This window comes from Homalodisca vitripennis, chromosome 6 (assembly GCF_021130785.1).
Source record: "Homalodisca vitripennis isolate AUS2020 chromosome 6, UT_GWSS_2.1, whole genome shotgun sequence".
NCBI lineage: Eukaryota > Metazoa > Arthropoda > Insecta > Hemiptera > Cicadellidae > Homalodisca > Homalodisca vitripennis.
Window position 1 is genome coordinate 34,800,518 of NC_060212.1, and position 15,321 is coordinate 34,815,838.

The window sequence follows — 15,321 nt, forward strand, 5'->3', positions numbered from 1 at the left end:
TACGTGGAACTACAAGCTACTGTCTGTTTCCGGCTGTCATTCGGCGCTGTATGTTTCCCGCGTTTTTTTGTCATTGTGTCTGACAGTAGGCTGAGTGAAGTGTCTATAGTGCGTTTGATGTTGATATATTTAAGTTTTAAGTTATTTACAGTCTTAATTTTTGTTAAAAGTACCGTATGTGACTATGTGTTGGCCTAGTGAAATGTAATAATAATAATGCCGTGTTGTGCAAGTAGCTGGTTGTTCAAACCATTCAAGACATTCTAAAGAAACGGGAATATCTTTTCATCGTTTCCCTACGGATATTGATTTAAGAAAAAACAATGGGTAAATGCATGCAAAAGGGCCGATGAATTTAACGTCGATAACGCCAAAGTATGCTCAGCCCATTTTGGGGAACATGATTTTGAGCGAGACTTAAAATCTGAGTTATTAAATACGAAAAGTAGAAGGATTTTAAAGAACACAGCAGTTCCTTTCTTTGGTCTGTCAAATTTAAATGAACGTGCAATCTCACGATTAAAACCGAGTTGAAAGTAGGGAAACAAAAAAACAAATTAGTAACATTTTTTGTGAGATCGCCAACATAGATGAAACCGTCTGATGCGATTCCAGAATCAACCAATGATGAAAACCTTATAGTAAACGACAAAAGTGAATCAGAATATAATTTATTGTTGAATAAGCAATTAGCCGAAGCAATTGCAAAAAATTTCCGTGTTGGAAAAATAAACTTAAGTCATATGAATCTCTTTTTACAAAATCACAACAACAGTATATTTTGCAAGGTCAGTGTAGGAGTTGGAGCCAAGAGGATGTCTCAAAGGCAATTACATTAAGATGTATTTCAAAAAAGGCATTTTCATTCGTTAGAGATGTGTTAAAGCACCCACTGCCAAGTGAGACTACTATTAAACGTCGGCCTAAGTCACTTTTCTATAAAACCAGGTTTCATTGATATGAGTTTAAAAGTTATGGAAACTCAAGTTAACGTGTTTAGTGATTTTGAAAAGAACGTGGTTTTATGTTACGATGAAATGAAGGTCAACTCTGACTTATGTTATGATAATGTGGAAGATCGAATTTTGGGTCCATATTCCATGGTACAAGTGATTGTGGTCAGAAGCATAGTAGGTAAGTGGAAGCAACCCGTTTTTTATGATTTTGACCGACCTTGTAGATAAGGCACTTTTGTTTGAAACCATTGCAAAGGTGGAAGCTACAGGTTTTCGAGTAAGGGCCTTTGTAAGTGACATGGGGACCATCTAACCAAAAGCTTATGAAAACCTTGGGTATTATACCTTGGCAAAGTAACTAGTTTAAAAAATCCAATTGACGCCACTCGTCGTCAAATTTGGGCGTTTTTTGATGTTCCACAATTTGCTTAAACTTTGTAGGAACCATTTATTGGATCATGGTTATCAATTGAAATCTGGCGAAGTAGTTTCAAAAGAAATTTTTTCTAAACTCGTTGAACTACAACAACATGAAAAGGATTTGAAGTTTGCTTACAAAATTTTCCACCTCTCATATACTTTTGTCAGGTTACCGAGAGGCAAAATGTAAGAAAAGCCGCAGAGCTACTCTCTGGGACAGTTGCTACAGCAATTGAATTTAACTTTCCCGGAAATGAATCCATTGTGAAGTTTATTAGGATCATTAACAATGGCTTTGATGTTCTTAATTCGCGAATGCCTAATCACCCATGCAACAAACTAAGGTAGCCTATGGGCTACATTTAGCAGAGCAAAATCACGCTCTCAATGAGCTCTTTGATTTGTTCAGTTCTATGCGTGTCTTGGGAAAGTCCAACTTGTTTACCATTTCAAAATGGCTTTCTTATTTCTATATTGAGTATTCAGGGACTGTACAATGATTTTGAGAGCTGAAGGCTTTACCTACATCATGGCAGCCAGGTGCAATCAGGACATCCTTGAATCGTATTTTTCCCTGATTCGTGGGCTTGGACGATTTTATGACCACCCTCTACCGATAGCTGTTGGACAACGAATAAAAGCTTTACTTTTAGGCCACTTTGCAAGTTCTATTGTAGCTACTGGAAACTGTCAAAGTGAAGAGACATCCACCCTCAGCGTTGATTTATTGAACAGTTTCGATTGTGCTGCTGAAAAAGGCTCTGAGGAAAAAGTTGAACAAAGTGAAACTAGTAGTTTTATAGAAGTTGACCCACAAGAAGAAGATGAGTTGATAGGAGTTATTGAGCCAGAAATAGCAGGAGATATCGGAAACGTAGCTACTAATGAATATGATGTTTTGACTAAAGAAAAGACGGATTGATTCAAATGCTGGCTGGATATATAGCCTATAGGGTAAAGAAGAAAAAACTGGAATCAAATTTTATTTTATGGTCATCCAACGAAAGATTTCCCATCACAAAACGATTGGCTCTCTGCTATATCACGTGGAGCTCTGATGAGACCGACCAGAGAATGGGAATGGACTGTGAAAAATATGGAAATCGACTTTAACAATTTTCATGGTGTAAATAGCCTTAATAAAAGACTGCAATGTAATGAAAACTCTGACTAGTGTTTTGAAAACCAAATATTGCAATATAGATGAGTATGCAATTCTTTGCTTTGTGCGAACACGCACATTCTTCAGGATAAAAAGCAATGAACAAGAAGAAAAAGTGACAAGAGGAAACATTATGGAAACAAAAAAAAACAAATTGTGGAAGAAAAGAGTCAAAAAAGCTAGCTAAACTTCAATAATTTCAACCGAGTAAGTAATGCATAATAACTCTGCTAATGCATTATTTTGTCTATTTGTGTTTTAACCTAACGTTTCCTTTAACGTATTTTTAAAATTGTATAAAAAATCTATATTTGTGGGTAATATTGATACATTTATGCCAAGTCTCATTGCTTCACAAGAAATGGTAAAACAATAAAACCATTCCGGGACTTTTCAAGCACACTGTTTGACACGACAAACTATATGTTTAATTATAATATTATTATTGTAAGCATTTAGGAGGGTAATATTTTAAATTTCAATTCACTAACAATAATATTATTTTCATGTGTAAAATATTATTCGGATCACCATATCAATGCAGCTATGTAGGCCCAAGTGTAGACCTAGTGTAATTTATTGTACTATTCACAATGTGTATTGATAAATATTATATTCGTTAAAATTTAAAGCGTTTATTAACAATTAATAGCAGACAAAACATCATTTCAGTTATAAAATACGACTTGCGGGAAATTTGTATTGGAGAGTATGGCAAGAACGCAATAAAACAATGCTGGGAAGGAGCACTAGTAACGTTGTTATGAGCTGGGCACCGCAGCGAGTGGGCCCCGTTGACGTCGTCAGTGGTGGGGGAACATGCGCGTGGCCCATACCGTTTCTATTCTACCTACCGTGGTTGTGAGTAAGGAAAGGAGTTGGGATATTTATTTCTTCTCAGTAACCAATACACTTAATAAAAAGAAACTGAAGCAGAAAAGCAATGATTACACTTATTTTACAATTAGCCTTCTTAGGTTTATTTAATCGTTATCAAAAAGTGTGGATCTCTACATGTGTACTGAAGCATGGTAAACTAAAACTTGGTCTTATTCAAAAAGATAAAACACACTGAAATTCAAAACACATAGGAGACAGTAAAATCTCGGAAAATTTTTACAATCCTGATTAAAGAAGAAATCAACGTAATTAAATAGTACTATGAAAATGGTTTGTACTTCAATTTAAGCTGAAATCTTCTTGAAGGCTCATCAAGATATGTGATCTCTTTAATTGTTGACTGACACATTTTTACTTGTAAAATATGTAAATCGTAAAAAGTAAATATGGAAATTGCAAAAGGTAAATAATATTATGTAAATTGTAAAAAGTAAATATGTAAATCGTAAAAAGTAAATGGGAAACGTTTTGTGTATCTTTTGTTACCACTATCCCTACCCTTCCTGAAACAATTGCGTCTTAACGATTAAAAACTGTTATAGTACAAACAAAAGGGTTGGCTATATTTTACAGTTCATGTACTTATCACCATGCCTAGACGAGTACAGTACGAACAATAAGAAGTGAAGACTACCTGATGCCTCGGATTGCCTCCTTGTGGGCTAAGAACATCTTGACGTTGTTCATGTTGGACTGCCAATACTTGACGTAGCCGGCGTGATCGGCAGTCACCATCCACACGTCATTGTGCGACCACACCATTGTGCGCACCGGACTGTCGTGAGCCTGCAACAGCGGGTAAGGATGTCACTGCACCTCTTCCTGTACTTTGTAAATATTTAATGATCCGCAGTGAAGTACAGAACAGAACGTATTACAATACTGTATCGCATAATGTCACCTACTTAAAAAAATAGTATTAATTTATGTAGATATATACTAGGGGCACAATTTTATTTGAGGTTAGTGGGATTGGAAAAGGTGGACACCCTTAAAAACTTGCTACCGGTTGGATATCTTAAAACACACGTACATGCCTATAACGAGGATCAACATTCACTATTCCTTAGAATGTAATATCTAATGGAAAGCAAGCTAATTGTATAATACTATGTACAGCACTAAGTATAACTTTGTTATGTAGGAAAGTTTATTAAATAACACACAATTATTTATTAAAACTTAGCAACATTCCGATGTTTACCGAAACATCGTAACAAACAACACAGTCTGGAAAACATTTTGTTGGAACAACATGAAAATTGATTTTCATGCATTAGTAAAGTATAAAACAATCCATCAAAAGTTGTAACAGATTTACTTTATATTTTAAAATGTATTTATACTGTACAATAACCACTGGATTAAGAAAAATTAATTATAACTATGTACTTTGGATAGTTTGGGAATTCAGATTCTTGGTGTTATAAATAAATATCACACTTCCAGATAACAGACTAATGTACTGGCAAAAACATAATACTGAAAAAATATTAATCTAAAGATTTTATTGATATCAGTGAGTGAGTGACTAGATGGGTGAGGATAACATTAAATTTAATATATCTGGTTGGATATTTTTTTAGTCCTAGCTAAGTTTCTAGAGTCGGCGAGGGTTGGTTGGCGATGGGAGTGTGAGGGTATCTTGCCATCACTGAATTTTTCCCTCCATTTAAGACAATCAGTCTTTTCTCACTGATAGTCTAGATATATGTATTGCATTCTGGATATAATTAAGGCAAGGACAGAGTTAATAAATATAAATTACAAACCTTGAATAATAAACAACAACCAAGTATGTAGATTATGTAATCTAAATCACGTTGAAACAGTTTTTCAAATTGTAGTGAAATTTTAAATAATATTTGACAATTTTGGTTTAAAAAGGATGTTTGTCATTAATCCGCTATGTAAAATGTGTGACGAGTAGGAAGAAACTGCTGAACACCTGCTCTTTGACTGTTCTGCAATAGCAAGAGAGCACTTTGTCATCTTTGGTAGTTTGGACAAGGGTGGCGAATTTCCCCAGGAGGACCTGATCGGTTGTTTTCGGCGGTTTGTAGAGCTGCTGAAACCGTAGACTGGTCGGCATCATGGTGTGCTTCTGGGGTTCGCAAAAGGCCCTTAAGGCTTAAGGGCATGGCAATACGCCATCCCTTAGAAGAAGGGTGAATTTTTATTGAAGGGATTGGAGGGGGAGCTTAGTAACTTGTCTATTTGAAGGATTAATGGATGGATATAAAGATGTGGTGGTCTAATAGTAACATGTAATTTCTAAATGCAAAAAATGAACTAGTTTTTTAATAGTAAACAATGAATAAAATAATTTAAATTGTTTTCTGCAAAAGATGAATAGGATAATACAGGTAATAAATTAATAGGATATTCATGAGAAACTGAATATAAATAACCACTAGTATTAACAAATAATCATGTGTTTAATAACTTATTAGCATTGTTACATTAAAAATCAAGTTTCTATAGTGAAACACTTATGCATTTGAGACAAATTCCTATTTATAATGCAGTTTTAAACTTTAACTTTAACTCAACTGTTAAAGTTGAGCCTCTGATGCAAAGCTGACAGCTAACTCTCATTCCCTCTTAAAAACAATAAAATATTTATTATTTAAAGCGTAGTTTTATTTTTCATAAATACAGTATGTATTTTATTACATTTTCCAGAATTTAGTCTAGTGTAGAAGTAAAAGACAGTATTAATAACTCTTTCAATACTTTTATTTTATATACTATGTTTTGCTGTTCATTTGTCATCTACAGACAATATTGCCAATCTGAAAATAACAATATCAGACCACTATTTTTTCATCTTCAGTTTTATATTAGATGTTAGACATAAGATCAATACAGGACTATTCTATTCTAGATTTCATATTAATTTTTCTTTCTAAACAATAAAAATGTACTAAAGTAGTTAACAGTAAGTAAAACTAACTCACCATTATTATTTATTATTTCCAAATGCCTTCAATTTCTGTTTGTGCCACAGTTGAATAGCATATTGGATTATCTCTAAAAGTAAAAACAATACTAAAGCAACACGTTTACAAAATTTAACACCATGAGTTCATTTTATTACCCACAATAACGTGTATGGGGAATAAAATTCACATGCAAAATGTTCTAAACTTTCTTATGGATTAGCAAAAGATAAAATGAGAAATCTGCATCTCCAGTATCATTCCAATTTGACCCAGTAGGGATCACTTCTGGCTGGTTTATACCTTCCAGTTGAACCTACAACTGGGCACAACAAAAACTGATGTGTCACTTAAATCTGGGCAACCTTATGGATGTCCAGGAGCGGCACATCACTAATTACAAATATCAAGATTCTGGGATGCAAGGGGTCTAGTCTACTGCGGGAAATGACTTTTGGAGTTGGTGGGGTTCATTCATTAAGTATCAGAGGTTCTGGCTAGCCTCAACCAGGGTGTGCCACCCCCTGCCTGCTTTCACTGAAGAGGCTGGTTCAGAGCTGGCCTCCCCTTCTTCCGGAGGGACATGACTTAAGATAAGTACCCTAATTCTTCCTCATAGATCTCAATAGGAGGTGGTCCCTATTACCCATCCTGAATATTTTGTCATTCCGGAAGCAGTGCAAAGGTTCTTATAGAACTAAATGCAATTTATAAGCTTCTTGTCCTAAGAAAAGAAAAATAAATCATTCCAATTTTAGTATATGTACTGCTGAAGCAAGAATCTATATCTACCAAATGTGTAACATGAATCCAAAAACAGAGATATCCTTAACTTATCAATATAGAAATAAAATATGAGAATTGAGAGAGATGCCAAACTACATTGCTGCATCACTGTCCCAATCTCATGATCTGTAATAAAAAAAAAAGTAAAGTAAAGTAAAGATGTCTTATTTTACCAGGCAAAGTTAAGGCTAAGAAGCCCTCACTAACACTTAACCTGGGGACCAACAGCTTAAAGGTGACTTCCGAACCACCATCAACGGCCGGGCAGGCGGGCTGCTTGCAAGGATAGGATCGCTCAATGGTCACCCATCCAAGCAGCAGCCACACTCGACGTTGCTTGATCTTGCGATAACCATTGTACCTGCTACACTGCGTCATTGTAATACATGTATTCTTGAAACCTTCACCTGAACGGTGTGATGTCCTCAGCTGTCATCCACTTCACTGTCTAGAAGATCTAGATCTAGAAGCCAATGTGTAAAGGAAGAGGGTCCCTGTCTTATCATATTTTTACACTACCAATTGAATTGTCGCCTATATATTTATAATTGAATAATATAGCACAATCACGATCCGTTACATTCTTGCCATATTTAGAGGTACGAGCAGCATTATTTTCTTTGTTTTATTTAGTATTTTAGAATCTATCATAACCTATCATTCTGGTAAACAATAATTGACAATTTCCTAATACATTTTATTTTAGCAAATAAAACACTTGAAATTGAATACTTGCGTGTATTGATATTCACATACATTTTCATTATGATTCGATTACAACACAATCAGTATTTCTTATCACAACAATAAGAAATATTGTACCTTTCACATGCAAAAGTTAGTTTATTCTGATCTGAGCAACAAAGAGGATCCAGGTTGGTTAAGGATACAATTCTTTAATGTTGGTGTTATACTGTGTATATGTATAAACCATCTGATGACAATGTCAATGCAATTATTGTGGACCGACAATAAAGATTCTTGATTCTTGAAGGTTACTTGTTAAGCAAAAGCAGTTTTGGTGCGGGGTGTAGAAATCAAAGGAGTAAATGCAGTAAATCATTTTGCTATGAGTAAATGCGATCACGTTTTATTACGTTCTGAAATAGATTTCCTACATTTTAATGCTAGCAAATTTCTTAATATTTACGCTGTAAATTCATGTTGTTGTATGTTTATCAACACTTAATTGTTCTATTAATTTAAAGTTTTAAATACTGTAAAATACAAGGAATGCTGTTGTCAGATCATTAGCCAGAAACTAAAAAGTTTGGACTAAAAAAGAACAACTCAGATCAGTTACAGAGTTAAAATAATAAATTAGAGGAGTTATCACTTTTGGCAATCATATCCACAGTGTTGCATCTAAAAAGGAAAGAATTTGCAAATTGTTTGGTGCTCCGAGCTTTTCATTAAGATTTTTACTAAATTAAATTAATCAAATGTCCATGTATTCCACTCTAGGAGACACTGGAAACAATTAGTAATTACAAGTTACTATTTATCAATAATATTTCTTTATCCTGCAATCACACCACCCAACTAGGTAATTTTTAAATGACAACATTTTATGGTTTTATGGTACAGTTACGTATGATATAATTCATTGTGCTAGTACTATAAACATATTTTAAAACAAATTTATAAGGCTCAGAGATTTCCTGTACGAAATGATTTTCATCATAAAATGTTACTAGCGTTCAAGAAAATGTTAATATTTGATCAGCTATATTCACTTAGTTCACTTGTACATATGCACATACATACATCAAACAATACCACTTCAGAATATGTCTAAACAACAGTCAATCGAATGTTTTACAAAACAGTCTTCCAAATTTGATCATAGAAATGTCAAGAAGGTAGTTTTTGCTATGCAGGACTAAGGATTTAACACAACACCTTAGTATTTGATCTTTGCCAGATCTAAAATAAAAACAAAGAAGTATGTAGCAACAGAAAATTTAAACCCGTAAATGAACGCTGGAAAAACCAATAACAATTAGGGTAGTTTGTTATTAACATTTTACAGTTTTAATTGACATGTTCGTTTTGTTGTTGATATTGATTGTTTTATATTATAGTGGTTATGGTGTATTAATATCACAGCTTGCATAGCAGTGGTTCATTGTATGTATTATAAAGTCTATTTTTGCATTGTTGTGCATGTCTTTATAATATTAAATAATTTGTATAATGTTTTATAGTAATATGCTTCATGTTTTATCAAAGAAAATTTTAATGTTTTATAGTAATATGCTTCATGTTTTATCAAAGAAAATTTATTTACTATGTTTCTTATGGTTTGTTGTATTTACGTCCTTAAAGTTTACACAAAGCTACTGTACTTTTATATATTACACCATTATCAATTTTACTGTTGAAGAGCCAGTGACACGCACAGATAAACCTCCTCAATCCAGGTCACATGAATATGTATATGAATTAAGTGTTTTTATATAATTTTTCTTGCTGTGATGTTTAAACCATCACTATATACTTTAGGATACATTTACAAGTATCAAAAATTTGCACTTGATTGGGGAAGTGCACTCGGTGACTAATGGTGTGAATTATAGAGTGAAAATATCCTGTGAACTCGAAACTTGAGATAAGGCTTGTAACTTACTTCTTAATTATTATTTTAACAAGCTTAACAGATAATTTAAAATACAAATCCTTCTTTCTTCAAAATTTCTAGGGTAAAGTTCATAGAAGGAAAATCAAAATGAAAAACGTGGTTAGTTAATAATACCACTTGATTTCTTAATCTAACAATCCGCAGACAAAATGTTTATAATACAAACCAAGCACTTGAATTCAAGACAATCATGCTTAATTTCAATAAAACAATAGAACAGAGAATAAAACATGAACAAATTTCACTTTGGAAAAGATTTGTTAATGACTTAAATTCACTTGACTCACTTGCAAAATGGTTTCAAAATTGAAAGTCAACCCATTCCAGAGGGTGAACTCTCCGGAGGACGCTCCTGTGACCAGTCTGCGACCTTCTGGGGTCCAGGCCATGCAGAATATCGGACACCTCATCTTATTGGTAGCTGCCTTGACGAACCGTGTGGTAACCGCGTTGATTGCGTTATCATCGTACGCAGGAGGCGGTTGCAAGTCGGGCATGTACAAAACATCCGGCTGCAGAGCTCTCCTGTCTCGGAAGTCCCTCTGCCACACCCGTGTCTTCACACAACAATAACACATTATTTTTTTGTGTCATTATTAACAAAAATAAAATTTATATTTCACACCAATAAAGCAAGGATTGAAAACAATTTAAACTTAAGGAATTAATACAACTGTTCTTTATCTATAGAAGTATACCATTAACACATTGACTGAGGCGTAGTTTCACCCCGCTCTAGCAAGTGGCTACACCACACTGAAACAGTAAACAAGCGGTAGAGCGCGCGGTCCCCGGTGACCGCGCCGCACCCAATGTGTTAATTGTACAAATAATGAAACCATAACCTAACATATCCGTGGCATGTATTACTGCCTTCTTGGTTGTCACAAGTGCACGTCTACTACGTATCTCGTTATTATTCTTCATCTTGTTGTAGTATTGTGCTTAGTTTGAAATATTTATATTGTTTTGTAGTAAAATGTAATTAAACTTTTCAGTTTGATTACATTTTAAAATGAAATTGAAATTTATTTGAAATAAACAGTTTTGTAATCAGTTCTTTTTTTATCAAGAAATACCCTAATTTTAAGTACAATGCCCTGCTTTTTTACTTTTACCTCTGATAATTTAGTTACAATAAAAATTAGCATTGAACTTAAAGAAACAATGTTTTTTTTTTACGTGTCTCAGCGTTATAGGAATGTTTCCTAATGGATTTATTAGTGGCGTGCGAAGGGTTAAGTTTATAACTTACATAGTGATTAGAATTCTGAAGGCTAACATCATCACCTGATACTTAAAGGGTTAACATTGCCTTACACCAAACTGGCTACAGTAGCCAGTCATTGTTAACCTAGATGTAACTTTCGGGTTCCAGGTGGCAAGCAATCTTAACAGACTGAAAATACTGTTACTCATATAATTTGTTACTCATATAATTTGTCACTCAGAATATTACTATCATATATATTATTCAGAGAATTATTATCAAACTGGAACTCTTGAGAGCCAACACCACTTACTACAGCTAATCAGATATTGTGACATTAAAATACTATAATAAGTTTACAGTGACAATAGCCATGTCAAATTTACTTAAAATCCCAGCAAAATGTATTTTTATGAAGTGCCATAAAACGTACCTCTAACATTTTTATGATTGCGGAATTATAATCTACTGTTTTTCGCATAGCAGATTTTCGCAGCCTCTTCCCATCAAACTCCGGGTCCAGGGCTGCCACACCTCGCACGTACGGCCGGAAGGGTTGGAAAAACGTGTGTCTGGGGCGAAATTGTTGGTTCTGGTGGGGTGGTGGGTAACGATGCATCCCTTGGTTCGGCACTGCCATGTTACCCACTGATGGAGGTGGCATCGAATACGCATTGCCGCCATGTGGTGTTAGCGTAATCATCCTGCAAACATTGCCAGTTTATAAGTTTGCACTAAGGGTCTGAACGTACTGTATTTTTAGCCTATGTACATAGGTAATAAGTTAATAACGAATATTTTTTCGTTCTGTAGGAAATTCATATTTAATACGTTATTGATTTGGTTTCTATAACACACTGAAAACCAAATAATTTACTGTACCAAATAAAATTCAGTGTAAGTGAACATGATACCTTTAAAATTTTAATAATAATACCAATCCTAGTGAACAGACCTAATAATGCTGAAATTTTTAAATATAATATTTTTCAAACTAATTTAGTTTACATATGCTCTCACTCCTTCTGACCAGCAAATGGAAGATGTTACATTGCATTTCTCTTCACAATGTGTGAGTTACACTGTTATATCATTTGTTCCCAACACAGATTTTTTTTTAGGCTATAACTAAGTGCAACAATTTAGCTGTGTCTTGCATTATTGTCTGGCAGATTATATGTGGGAATGTGACACAGCATCCAGTCATTGCTTTTTGTTCTACAGTTTCGTACTTACATATTTAATTTAAAATTATTAACATTTTAAACTGCATGTTTTATTCTGTGTTCTATTGTTTGACAATAATGTGGCATTATTGTCAAGAACTCAAATGCATTGTTTGTATATAACATTTTGTCCTTAGATGTTACATTATTGGATTAAGAAATCCAATGTTACTATTAACTCACCACATTTTTCACTTAAAGTTTCTTTATATGAACTTTACCCTGAAAGTCCTGAAGAAAAGAGGATTTCTATTTCAAATTACCAATTGAGCTTGTTAAAAAAAAGTTTGCGCCAGTTACAAGCCTTATCTCAAGTTCAGAGTTTAAATGGCATTTCCAATCTGCCAGAAGAAAACACCATCTTAAGAACTTACACATCATTGTACCACAGGGATGCAACATTAGTATTTACATAATTTCCAGTGATATAAAAAGATCACTCCACGCTAGCACCAGAGTTTTCAATCTTCTCACAAATATTGCTAAGCACACTGTCATTTAACATTTTTTTCTGCTATATTAACATATTATGTTTTAGACCCAAGTGTACAAAAGTAAGTTGAACCATTTTTCTCATGCTAGAGTAATATTTCTTTGTTATACATCTGTGCTGGGCGTCACGTGATCTTGTTATGACCGTGAGTCAACCTCTTCTTGGATGCTGTTAACGTAAGTCACTGTATTATCTTTGGGTATGTGAATTAACAATAATACTAAAATCAGGAGCATTTGACACAAATAAGACGTTTTTGTTAATTTAGACCTCCTGAGAATAAAAGTCCATTATCGGCCTGACACAAGTTGTGCCTCCAGCCACCAGAGCGGCAAGCGAAAAACATCCCTCGAGGTAGTACCTATCACTAAGATCACCTACAGGATCTGATCACAAATGCCTCCAGCCATTACTACAATCTAGGAAATGCAACTTACAGAGCAAATATTGTAAATTCACCTAACCATAACTACCTACTATCTTGCATGAAAATTAGTTCCAAAATTCACAATTTGTCATTTTTATCCCCTAAAATTGCAATAAGTTAATAATGCGAATCTCTTTACAGGTGTGGATAAAAGTAAATTTTAAAACGATGCAAAGAAATTCAACCAAACTGTAGGCTATACAAACAAATAAATATTAAAATACAAACATAGGTTTAATAAATAAGTACAACTAACATAAACAAAACTTCTTGATTTTGTACGTAACCTAAGTACAATTTAAGTTACTTAAAAACCACCTGGTAACTTCTGATGACATAAAATATATTTTCTCAATTTAAAAATAACACAATTACAACCAACTCATACTTTCACTCTGGAAAAAAATTATGAGAAATAGAAAAGGAATAGGTGAATTAACATTTTTACTGCTCACGTAATTCAAAATCAAACACCTAGGCCTAAATAATTTTCAAAACTAATTGACTGTAATAAGACTTAAAGCTCTGCAGTGCAGTAATGGACCCTATGGTTACCTAGAAAACAGTGAAGACTATTGCGTGGGAGAGTTGTTACTGTACTAGACTGTTATACCTAGGCTTCAATATATTTTTTATAAGAATATAAGGTATCAATTTACAATATCGTGACCATGGAAAGGTATGTTCATTTTTTTTTTCCTGAAAACTACAATTTTTCCTGAAAACAATAGTGAAAAAAAATTCGTTGGCAACGAAAATCAAAGGAGTTACGATTTTTTTAAATTCTCTGAAAACTCTGTTTTTGACAGTACCTCTGGCAACACTATCCATATTTGACAGTTTGGTATTACTCCGCGGCTCTCTCAAATAAAGAAGGGACGCCATTTTGAACTATTTTGTTCCTCCGTGTCTATTCTTAACCTCCTAGTTCAGTAGTGGTAATTAATGGCACACCTTTGTGTTGGATGTTCATTAAGGTAAGTGATAAGTTACTGAAATTATGCTGACTAGTACGTTAATCCTGTCAACGATGCCTGCCCGCTGCGCACTGCTTGCTCTTTTAGAAAAAAAATTAACTCGAGCTTGCAAAAGTCGAATCCCAGATCACGTGATGCACCTGCTCCTTAACGCAATAATGCCCGAAAGGCATCAATATAATACAATAATATTCTTTCCCCCCAGTTTATATGCACGTGTGATAATAATACTAAGCTATAAATGCCCAACCCATGAAAAAAAAGTCCATTTTCCATGGTCACGGTATTGTAAATAAATACCGAATATAAACTACATGTGGGTTTAAGTTATATCATGTTTACTAAATTAAAAGTTTGGTGTTATACTTATTACTAATGGTAGAAATCTTAACCTAAATATGTAGGAGGGCCAAAGCCTACTTTTTAATTTTAACCAAATATAACTTCAGGTTTCAAAAAATTGATGGAATTCTGAATATATACCTAGCATAATGAACGAAAACAATTCATTCTGATTGGCTATAAACATAAGCAATCATTGGCAACAGTCTAATTAACGTTGAAATCTGGTTACATCAATGAAATTCTGTTCTGAAAAGATTATGCTTCAGATATATTTCTTGAGATCTACAATAATGCTTTTAAATAAAGCTTTAAAGTATAAAATTGATGTTAATTAGGACAATAAACTAGCTAGGTATGAGGACATGAACATTACCTAGATATCCTGGAGAGCAATAGCAAATATAAACGTCAAAAGTTCGACATAAAACGTGTAGTTACTAGTTCAACGTACAGCCCATTTAAAACCGCATTATTACGCAAAAATGAAACATTTATTTTACAAACAAATAAAAAAAGTTAGCAAACCCTAAAACGCCATTGATTCCAGAACTGCAAACGATTGTAACAAAACGTGAAACAAAATCAACTTATAAAAACAAAGACCAACGAGACAGACCAATAATGACACTTATAGTGGCTGTAAACAAAGAGTAAAAATAATACTATGAGAATGCTAAACAGATTTCTTAATTACCTAAAGTTATAAATCGGAACCGTTCGTCACATTACTTGCAATACTCAGGTCGTTGATTCGTGGATTCGTAGTGATTTAGACTCAGATAGTTGATTACGTTTATTGCTTAAAATATATTTTTTTAGTCTTTTTAATTATAGCC

The 15,321-nt window shown here is 33.8% G+C and overlaps 1 protein-coding gene across 1 annotated transcript in view; it reads right to left on the reverse strand.

Moving 5' to 3' along the window:
- The window catches only part of LOC124364266 (pre-mRNA 3' end processing protein WDR33), a 70,361-nt gene extending 55,295 nt beyond the window's left edge, over positions 1 to 15,066 (reverse strand). Inside the window, exons 1-4 of the mRNA XM_046819612.1 lie at positions 14,859 to 15,066; positions 11,451 to 11,721; positions 10,095 to 10,364; positions 4,073 to 4,224 (exon numbers count right to left, since the gene is read on the reverse strand). Coding sequence (XP_046675568.1) covers positions 4,073 to 4,224; positions 10,095 to 10,364; positions 11,451 to 11,720 — 692 coding nt within the window. The 5' untranslated portion in view covers position 11,721; positions 14,859 to 15,066. The remainder of the gene's footprint in view (positions 1 to 4,072; positions 4,225 to 10,094; positions 10,365 to 11,450; positions 11,722 to 14,858) is intronic.
- Positions 15,067 to 15,321: the final 255 nt, after the last annotated feature.